This window comes from Magallana gigas, chromosome 3 (genome assembly GCF_963853765.1).
Source record: "Magallana gigas chromosome 3, xbMagGiga1.1, whole genome shotgun sequence".
NCBI lineage: Eukaryota > Metazoa > Mollusca > Bivalvia > Ostreida > Ostreidae > Magallana > Magallana gigas.
The window spans coordinates 30,489,469-30,501,252 of NC_088855.1; the positions used below are offsets into that span (position 1 = coordinate 30,489,469).

General features: G+C 30.3%; 1 protein-coding gene across 1 annotated transcript; it reads right to left on the bottom strand.

Moving 5' to 3' along the window:
• Positions 1-552: 552 nt before the first annotated feature.
• On the bottom strand, positions 553-7,697 carry LOC105326219 (O-acetyl-ADP-ribose deacetylase). The gene is made up of 10 exons (XM_066079294.1): positions 7,635-7,697; positions 6,756-7,335; positions 6,069-6,451; positions 5,097-5,158; positions 4,735-4,974; positions 3,772-4,639; positions 3,513-3,659; positions 1,291-1,422; positions 1,066-1,203; positions 553-860 (listed from the first exon to the last, which is right to left on the bottom strand). Exons 3-6 carry the CDS (start codon positions 6,331-6,333, stop codon positions 4,349-4,351), a joined length of 858 nt encoding a protein of 285 aa, XP_065935366.1. The 5' UTR covers positions 6,334-6,451; positions 6,756-7,335; positions 7,635-7,697; the 3' UTR covers positions 553-860; positions 1,066-1,203; positions 1,291-1,422; positions 3,513-3,659; positions 3,772-4,348.
• Between the last annotated feature and the right edge of the window lie 4,087 nt (positions 7,698-11,784).

The following is an 11,784-nucleotide window of genomic DNA, read 5'->3' on the forward strand; positions in this document are numbered from 1 at the left end:
ATCATATTGTGCCTTGAAATAAACATTTTTACGAACATTTTAAAATCTAAAAAAAAAATAGAAATGGTCATCAAATTACCCACAAAATCTACTTAAGGATAAGGGATTATGAATAGTTTATTTGTAAACAACAGTCAAACCTTATTATCCGAACTAAATAAGACTGTTTAAAAACTTCGAGATATGCGAGTATTCGAAACATCAAAGGTAAAATACTTTAAAAAATAAGAGGTTAGGACTTACAAATTACTTGACCTATCCATTTTATTCGAGATATCGATATCAGTGTTCGAGATATCGAAGTTCAACTGTATTATTAGTTATAAACGTTTTTTATCTATTTTTGTGTTTTCCTTTATTTTTAAACATGTACATCAAATTGTCAAGAGATTACATATAGCGTAAAAAGTCACGACCATCCAACTCTCTTAAAAATGTCTCAAATAAAGATTTGTACAATTTGTACAAACTGGACTATCTGACCTATGAATTGTTATTTAATTCAAACGTTTTAATGGTCATTTTATTTAATTTCATTTGATAATTTTCAGTTATTCCAATATCTATCATTATGTTTTTCAAGATGAGTACAAAATACACTTTTACTCATAGGATGTATATACCATTATAATCACTGTAAATACTACTATATTCTTTAAAAAATTACTAAAAAGTACAAAAAATAAGTGATCAGAAACCTTTATTAAGATACGGAAAGATGAAGTTATATTTTATTCCCACACTGTAACTTTACTGGTTTAAATGATTTTACTAGGGGTTTAACAGTTCTTCTCTGACTTCTCTGCAGCGATTTCCCCACACATAAACATCTATGTGCGATACATTGTGGACAAATCTCTCTGAAACATTAACGTTATTAGTATGTAGTCTTAATTATTTAAGTTTTCCTATAATATGATAAAAAGACAGGAAAGAAATAACAAATAGTAGTTTATGAAATAAACAAAGTTGATGCAAAGAAGATAAGAGATTTCAAGAGGACGACATACTTTTAATAATAAATCACTTTAGGTGAGTTTTAAAGACATAACTTAGTTTAGATACCTGAATTTGTTGGATTTATTACATGAAACATGTCTTCAGACACCACAATTTTCAGTAGTTCAACCCAAGGTATCGTCTCAAAGCATTGAAGTATGTCTTTTTCATACGGGCATGATTCATGACATTGTACATGTACATCTGGCAAAAGTAAAATGCATTTGTCAATAGTTGATGACGAAGTGCTGCTACATTTGATTTTTATCAGTAGAATTGTTCTATACTTGCCTTTGATGTCTACTACCACTGATGACAATCTATGCGTTAATACTAGATCTTTTATAGCTTTCATACTGTCTTGCCAATCTCGAAAAGTCATAACAAAGCCACCATAATCATTCAAGCGTCTACGATCGGAAACTGAAAATATTCACCCTTAAAAGTTTTAAAGAAATGAAATCTCCGCAAAAAAATCATTCATAAAGGTAAATATTATGATGTTGCTCATATATTTTGGTCGTGACATCGGTTCGAAAGAGCAATTTCATTTTTCTGAAATGATTTTCAGGAGGCCGGATAGTCCTTATTGTAACCATTAGATCTACATTTACCTTATTTTTTTTTTAAAAATATGATCTTTTTAGTTATAAACTATCATATAGTAAAGAAATTCAATACGCTTTATCTTAAGCATTTGAACATTTTCCCATATTATTATACAAAGCTCTTCTTTTCAATGAGATTAAAATAGGATAAGGATGGCCATCGAGCCCTCTAAAGGGGATAGCAACTAAAGGAGTACAAAACAGGTAAGCTTAAATTTTTTCTATGGTACAATTATCCTAAAATTTTGTTAATTTGCTATTTGGAATGAAATCTATATAGGATCTTTCATTATTTGCGATGATATATAATTTGTATCCCACGAGTTGTGTGTTTTTTTTTTAGAAAACACACAACGAGTTTGATATAAATCATATAACATCGCAAATCATGAGATATTCTTCTTATCACATGATTTATCATGTCTTTTGTTAAACCTCAATCTTTTCTGTAAAAATTATATTTGTGAACAGCACAACGTATTTACTACAAAACGTCATCAACTTTAGGCACGACAAACAGTTCATTAAAGATTAATTAATTAACAAGCATTTCATTTTCTAATATTCTTTTGTCAGTTTATGAAAAAATGAAACACCATTGAATCCTTCACATTTATAACCATACACTTTTCAATTAAATGATCTTGTCACTATTTCATTCTACGCCAATTATCCGCCTGAAACTACATAATGTTTAATTATGACGCCACGAAATAAAAAAAAATATCTATTTTATGAGGTTTTCCACCGCATATTAAGCTAAAAATGTGATTAATTAATATGTATTCGAAAAAGTCTGACCTGACAATAATTGCCCACATCGCCTTAAACCTATCATTTGAATCTCTTTTTAGTGAGGTGTGGAAAGACATAGTCATTGTTAGAATTCGCTATGCGTATAAGTAACTTTTAAGACATTTTAAACGTTTGTACTGATATTGAAACAGGATACATTTATGTTACTTACAGCCACTGAAATAAATTCCTACTGGTATCGTAGGGTGATTTCATTATGTACTTTAACGTAAAAATAGCACTTGAAAATAATCTTTTATGACTTAACAGTGTGTTAAGGAAAACTGTTTCGTTCAAATCTTGATATAATTCAGTAGTATGATTTTCCTGATCCCATAATTAAAATATATTCACATGATAAAAATTTGACTGTCGGTTTAAAATCAATTTAGGTTTACATTTATTTGACGGGAGTGAAAATTAATAAAAATCCGAAATGACGACATTATATTTGACTTTTTACTTTTTGATATGACGTTGAAATTTGATGGGCATAAAGTTGGAACACTGGTGATAAGTGTGTCCCAATTTCAGGTCTTTACTATAATTTGAACAAGTTACACATTTTTAAATGAAAGAAGACTAAATTGAACAAAAATCAAAAGAACAGCATTCAAATATAACATTTAAAATTATCAAAATACGCTGAATCCCACTTTTTCTGCCAAGGGTAATTTATGGGTATGATTAATATTACTTTCTTAAGATGTTGGAATAACGTTTTATTTTACACTATATTAATCCAGTATTTTGTAAAGTTGAGAAAATATTTCAAATAATTAATTTCACGGATGTTTCGCATGTACTACCTTTATCTGCCCTCTCCCTACAATGTACATGTTTGGCAACAAATTCGATAATATATACTTTTAATAACTTGTGCCCAATCCCTTTGTAACAATTTATTGCAATAAATTATATCCAAATCAAAAGTGATGATATCCATACTTCTGTTATAGTATTTAAACAATTACAAACGAGTTTAAAAAGATTACACCAGGGATAATGTGAACATGAATATATACATTATGTATACAGTATAAATGACAAAATGTATGGTACAAATTAAAAAGTCAAACATAGATTAAGTTTCATATCAAAACACTTTACCATTTATGACCTTATTAATGAAGAGAAAATACGCCTCCGCATGGTTTCTTCCGGATGTGCAAAATGGAACAAGACCTGGCCAAATCTGTACGGTCAGATTTTCCTTTGGCAACCAAAGCTGCTTGTAATGTCGATCAATGAAGTCCTCTTTGAAAGTACAACATTCCTTATTTCATTATTTTGAAAAGCTGAATTAAATGAAATTTTAAAAATTAAAAAAGAGCTTGAAAAAAAAGGAGAAAATAAAAGAAAGATACACCTGTATCTAATTGTAGAGAGGCGTTGTGAAATTGTATAGCACGCTGGAAAGACTGAAACAAATTCATAAAGTCAATGTTAAACAAAAAAACATCATAAGATCAAAGATCATCGTCAGCATGAATAACGAGTTGATTTGTGTATTTTGGGAGGAACCAGAGGGGGGTGGGTGGGAAGTTTCAAAATATAATTGTATGCACATCATCTAAACAGCAGTAATTTACACTAACAGAAAAACCCCTTAAGATATCTTCATAACTTTAAATTGAAAAAATATCCAGTCAGTTTTGTTTCAAATCAATTAACCGCGATCAAATTTATATAGTTAACTTTTCTACAAATGCATGTTTAATGTATAAATAAGCTAAAATCGACATGTATAATTTTAAGTGTTTATATAAGTTATATAATAGAAGATGTTACCCACCCACCCCCCCTAAAAAAGGAGAAAAAAAACTTCTCGTATTTAAGAGTCTTACCTATGGCTCGCAATTCACTTATCATGGTGAAAAGACAAATGAATTTGTTATTAAACTAATCTATGGATTGTGTCTTATTAATTAGAAAGCTTAAAAACATTAGAAACAAACAAAAATAACAGGATAACAAGGAGATACTGTTAGACGTCTATATATATTTTTTCTAACACTTTTACATAATTCCTCTTTGTCGTATAGAAAAAAGTGGACCCTCTCAATCTTGGTGCATGGATTTTTCTTCCCATATGCATGTATCACATTACACATGGTTTGGGCCACCGGGTAGTAGGGATATCCCAATTTGCCAGTTCCAAGTGCAGGAAAAGCAATGCTTTTGAAACCATCCTTCTCCATTTCATCTAAACACTGTACAACTGATGCAGCTAAGATCTAAAAAAAAAACAAAACACGAAGATATCAGAAGTTTACCACAAAATTACCTGTTCGATTACGCGTGAAAAGAAAACAAATTATAAAATCCGTACCTCCAATGAAAATTTACACACAGAAATCCATTGTTTATACAGGGCTACATGGTATATCTTTCTACAATGTAGATAACCCGCAGATGTTTTGCAAACTTCTCCATAAGTAAATGTGTCTTTCTTCTTTTCTTTATTGCATTGCTCTTGAATAGTTTTTCCGCCAAGTTCAATAATTTGCCTCTCTACGAATCCTTGAGTCAAATCTAGGTTCGTGTTGGTAGAGTTAACCAGAACATCAACCTAAGTGAATATGAATCTGGTTTATCTTAATGAATGAACTTTATTATTGAAAAAGACGCAAAAGAATGAATTATTGGTTATTTAATCATTGATTTTTAAGTCAGAATATGATACCGTCTTACCTTTTCGGCAACCTTGTCTATGGAATCTGTATCTAATTCGACTTCAATTGGTGACACTGTGTCTGAGAAAGAAAACAAATAAAAATTCATATAAATTAAAAAATACTAAAAGTGTTTTTCTTTAAGCCTCGGGTGTATATAAGCTATATTATTAATAATTAAATATAGAAAGCATAAAATTTGTATAATTATATTAGGACATACATATTTTTATTCTTTTGCACATCTTTAGCGTATTATCTACGCAATAAAACTCAATTCATTTCTCGTGGAAAAATTGAAATATTTTTTTTTTATTGAATTTAATTTATTATATATTTTTAAAATGGCGTTACTTTAAAAGGAGTTACATTTTATTAGTAACATACGCGTATGATAAGCTAACAAAGGTACATTATAGCAACATATATCAGATTCACAGAAAGATGGTGGATGGTTTAATAATATTGATTTAAAAAAAAAAATTATTTGATATTTTGAAACTGCATGTTTGATTAAATATCATTGCCCGTTATTCAATACTCCATAAAACTACTATATACCGTAATACAGAGAATGTCTACCATTGTGCAAATCTAAAAAAAAAGTGAAAGGTTAAAAATTTAATATTAATATAATTTAGTGATAATTTGATTTTCGGAAAGGTTTACAATAGAAGTTAACCAGGATTACATTTTAAACCCCTTAGTAAAAATTGTGTTTTAACCATGGAACTATAATTATTACTTGTTTTCAGCAGAAAAAATACTGATGAATTAATTAAACATATATTTTTTTTTTTATAAAGCAAGATTGTGAGATGGGGTTCTTTAAGATTAATATCAAGACAGTTTTATTCAAATAAAAACAATGTTTTACTCGAAAAAAATGTTTATCTGCAATATACGTGTTTTCAGAATGAAAAGAAATGGTACCAGGATAACTAGTACTTTAATAGTTTTATTATTATATGAATAGTCAAAAAAATCATACCATGGCAATATTCGTCAAGACCAAACCCTGACAGTTTAAAACACTTGAACATTTTTGGGTCAATAGCCGCTTCTAATGTAGTCCTTGCTTTACAAAATACCGTGTCCTCTTCCGAATCCCCAGAAACGCACATTTCAACAAAAGTTTTCCTTTTCCTTCCAATCTTTTTTGCCTTTTTTGAAAAGTATTGAACAAACTGAGCAATAAAGTTTGTCTCTGACTCTTTCAGTGGAACACATACACTTTGAATGTGTCGGGCCTCCATTTTTTATACACATGTCTAGGAATCTCTTTTACCTCCTCTTCGTTCGATTCAACATAAAAAACTGTTTTGTAATTTTTACTTTTCGAGTCCGTTGGCTCAGTTCCGTCAGGTGACACTTCTGAAAGGAATTATTTTATAAACTTAAGTATTTAATAACTGTACAAATGTTATCAAAATTCAAAAATGACAGTTTGTTATTGTCTAAAATGCAATGAAAAAAGTATGTAAACATGATCCATGGAATAGGGAACAGGTACCTTGGTATGTTTGTATATTTATGTGTTCCATGTTTTCTATTAACTCCACTATAAAATCAGGTATACTTTTTGAAAAATTTTACAGTCTAAAAATATTTTAACCATGATGATAAAAACCAAATAATTGGTATAAATGACAATTAAAAGCTGTAATAAAATGATCACCTTCCGCTGTTTCATGTTGCCCCTTAGACTTTATCCATGTCAAAAGAGCCTCACAATTGGTGTTTGATTTATCCCCATACGCCAATATTATGATGAGGCATTTGTGAATCCAACACTGTACGTAGTATGGTCCCTTCAGATTGTGCCTTCGATATCGAATTAGACAACCTTTTGAATCCGTTTGTTTTCTTGCCAATTTCTCAAAAGTTTCTTTCTTTACTTGAGTAGTGAAATTAGTTCGAGGAATTTCGAAAATCAAACGACACATATTCTGAAAAGATACACTGGTCTTGCTTTTGTCATATTTTAATGAAATTTTTCCCGTTTCCGACACAAAAATGTTTAATGTTTGGTCAAATGTTTGCAAAGCCTTCAGTTTTTCTTCAAGGTAAGGAGGTAAGTCACACGCAGTAATAAGACTACGTATATTCGATTCATTTTCGTTTTCTGGCTCTTGATAGACAACTGAAATCATGGAATCACTGGAATCTTCAATTTCAGATGGTAACTGTGTTTCAAACCTCGGCATCCACATTTCACTTTCCGTCTGATGTTGAATTTTCTCCGAGTCATTGCTTCTCTATTTAAAACATGAAAAAAATTTGGAAACCTTGTTTTTGACCTAAATATTTTGCCGACTTTAAATTACTTGTGAATACCTATAACATTGTGAAATCATGACGGCACATTTTTAAAAAACCTTCAATCTCTGAGAGACCTGGATCAATTAGCTTGAAAATATTATCAAGAGGATTGATAGATACATGTAAAAAGCTGTTCAGTTGACAATGCAATATAGATCCAATTACAAATAATGACATTTTGTCATTATATGAAATAATAACACAAATTACAAAAAAAGATAAATGTATTACAGACCCTTTGCTTTGGTATATAGATATCATGCAGCTCGGCCATCTTGCAAACATTAACTTTTTTTTTTACAAAGATAACACCGTCAATTAGGTCATCAGGTCTCTCTCGGTAACATTCCGGTGTTTCGACATTTTTGATTCACGAAGTTCATACTGACATTATATTTGTTACGATGATTATTATCAATTGTTTAACACATTATATTTTGCAGATGTGCCCTTAATTTGTATTTAATGGTATTAATCAAAGATAACATAGCTTCATTGTATCAAGATGAAAATTTTAGATTCGATCTTATCATTTCTCGGCTATTTAGAAATTTAAAAATACTTAAGAAAATATCCATAGGTTTTGTTGCTTAAACACTCTGATTCAGGTAAAACGATTACAACTGAGATCACTTGCGTCAAAGTGAACCAATTAATCATCAACAATTTTTTTCTAAAAGAATGATTAAAGGCACATAGGCTAAATAATTTACTCGAGCAACAGAGAGGGGTGCTAAGTTTGCTGAAACAGTATGAACACACTATGTTTGCATAATTATATCACAAATTGTAACATTGGCGATCTTGCAAAAATGTTTTTAAAGGATTTTTTTCTCTATAGTGTTAAACTTTTCATCCCTCATTTGGTTCCAAATTTGACTTGGGTAATCTATGTGCAACATTTTCCACAAATTTCTATCCCACTTTATCAGGAGGCTTGTATAGTGATATCAAGAATTATAGATTTGTAATTTTTGAGAATATTTTTTTAACAATCATCCGAATATTTAAATATTAATTTTGGTTCTTCCTGGGGCCGAAATTCTGGTAGAATTTTGAACATGTTTATAAAAACATAATAAGATTGAAAACACTAATTTTGTATGCGTAATTTACCTTCAAAAGAACGTGTAAAACCTCATATATCCTGCTTCTATGTCTTTTGACAGCAGTTTTGCGCAAAACTAAGCCAGCGTAAGAAATATTTACATTTTTATCGACAAATGTAAAAGATAACCGCACATCCCCCGTAAAACAATGACAAAATATGATAATCAAATTTATCACATGTTTGCAGTTGGGACAAACCCTTTCTCGTTTCAGAAATTGTAAATGATTTTAATAAATGATTTTAGTAAAACAGATTGCAAAAAATAAAACTGACAAAAATCGATTAGGAATTCTTTTAACAGAAATACTATCAATAGATTATAATTTCAAAATTTTCAAAATTGACGTTGCAATGCTATTCTATTGCATAATACATACACATGTACCATTAAAGTTTTGTATGCGTTTAAATACATCAAAAACCAAAAGATCACAACTCTCAAGAAAATGTTTCACTGCCTTTACCACATTTTTAAACAAGGACTCATAAAAATATACTTTTATATTGGAATTATACAATACTGGAACATTTAAAAGGTTGTTTTTAATGTTTGGATGGTTATCAATAGTTTTTTTTTTATATAACATCACCAATAGAGAATATAATTCCAAAAGGCAAAAATTTCTTTACATAGGCATTCCAATAAACAAGTGTCCCCAAAATTATATATTAAGAACAGAACTGACCCTTTATGGTATTGATTCTATTTCTGTAAATCACGTTTTTAAGATTTGTTTTAAAACAACCAATGATTCTTCTGTTCAATGGTTACAGTTTAGAATTTTACACAGAATTCTTCCATTTGGGTATTATCTTTAAATATTAATATTAAGTTTTTTGACAGCTGTAAGTTTTGTTAGAAAAATGTAGAAACCTTAGTCCATATTTTTTTTCTAATGATATAATTCATGCTCAGTGAACTGAGTCTTCATATTTACATAAAAAGTTCCGAAAGAGTTGGAAATGTATTAAATATCATATTTGGCGAACTTTTATTGACATGATATAACAAAGTTATTGATTTTATTATCTTTTCTTGTCTGCTGTTGAATAAGGTGCAAACATTGATTGATTTTCTTGGTCATTTGAAGGTAAAATTTAATGTTGAAAAATATGCCGCGCAGCACTGTTAGAGCCTACTTTATGGTCGCGCCGACCAGAAAGCACGGGATATGTTAACTATGACATCCCACAAAATACCAATCATAAATCAAAGTACTGAAGTACTGTCGGGAGTTGATTTTATTGATTATTATCAATTTTAAAATCAACGATATGTTATTTTCCTTGGCAAGTAGTTTCTAATCTGTATTTGAATTACGCACATTTTTAAAATATGAATTCTCGAACTTTTTCGACAAGAACTACGAGAAAACCCCATATGAATCATGTTGTGTAACATTTAAAGATTGAATTAGTTCCATCAAACTGTGTATCAGTAATCGAAATGTATCTTAAAATTGTACACTTCTGGATCCAAGCTATATTGAACTCTAGTCTCGTTCAACCAGACGCTCGGCTGTCTCCGTTAATCTCCGACAACCAAGAATTGTTCTCTGCTTGTCAGTGATTTACAGAGACAGCCGAGCGTCTGGTTGAACGAGACTATATTAAACTCTGGCGTAGGAATACATACAACTACAAAAAACAATTAAATTGTTCGTATTATATAAAATCTGACTAATTTCAAGGTATTTTTAAAAAAGTTTCTTTTGAAAAACAATGATACAGCATACAGTACACCGAATTTATCTATTATTTTCCAGATCTAGGTCTTGTCAACGGCGATGATTTGTGCTAAGGTCCAAACACTGTTTCACTTTAGGTTTGCCAGAGTAACTGCATAGGAGAGGTGATTAAAGTCAACTCCCAAAAATCATAAAAAATAAAGTAATTCTCGATTGTTTTGGGTACGAACAATTAAACTACTTAAAAAATTACCTCTGTGTGCAATTTTTTTAGCAAAATAAGCACAGAAACTTTAAATTAAAAAATTGACCGGTCAAGATGTGCTTGTCGATGTGACGTCATACGGTAAATTTTGAAGCTCATTATGTGTAGAGAGAGGCGGATCAATCAATTATTTAACATGGGAGAATACATTTTATAAATGAAGGGAGCTTAATCATAAAACCATTATTTACGATGAAATCCTTTTTATTATCCTTGTTTTGATCCAGCATGTATTTTTTCAGAACATATTTATTTCTTTTTGTGGGTGTTTATTGTACAAGTTCGATGTGTTTGACATTAGGAAGCCTATGTAAATCCGCTTTTACAAGGACATGCACTTAACACATTGTAATGAATTAAGGGAATGTTTAATTTATTAAAACGTGCTGCTGCGCTGATGAAATCTTTAGAATGAATTAATAAGTGACAAGTTATACAATATAAGTAAACGTTTTCCTAAAACAAAACTTGGTGTTCGATTTGTTTGTGTAGTATGTCCTTTATTTTTAAAGTAGATTGTCGACGTTGTCCGATTCATTTACAACGTATTTTACCGCTCAAAAGCAAGCGGGTGTTAAGGAAGCATATGGGCAATTTGGCGTCTTATTTTGACCGTTATATTCAAAATCGTGAAATGGAATAAATATTTCAAATAAAATCAAAAACTTAGTATTATCCTTTAAAATAGATGTCAGTGCAATAAAATCGGGTAGAACATTACTGCCACATTGATGCATTATCACGTGACAACTATAAATAGCTTACGTATATTCTTTAACATAAAATGAGATAGAACAACACTACCCCGCGGTTTCCCAAAAAATAAATAAAAAACTAGATACGACCTCGTTACGAGTAACGAGTAGGTCTTCCGTCCGATTTTTTTTAGTTTAAATGATACCATGAAATATCGATACATTTTCAAAATTACCCCCCCCCCCCCCATTTTAAGATAAAGAATAAAAACCCTAATTACGTTAAACATGGGCCTGACGATGACTTTTTTAAACCGATAATGTAGAGATCAACAACTTTGATTTTATAATGCATAACAAAATATTTATCGTTTTCAAGTTATTCGTAATAGACTTTACGAGTCTCTTGGTCCCTAATTAAAGGGGCAGCCCCTTTTTCTTGATTTTATTGGATAGAACTTTTGATTCTTTACTACTTTTGTTCTATATGTCTTAACAAAATATCAACTGATAAAAAGACACTGATCAAAACATATGAAAATTTTAATTCGAAATCTGTACCCCATTTTCGTGCCTAAGCGAGCTCCAAGGAATAGCGCCACTGGTGCAAAACAACTAAATAGTGC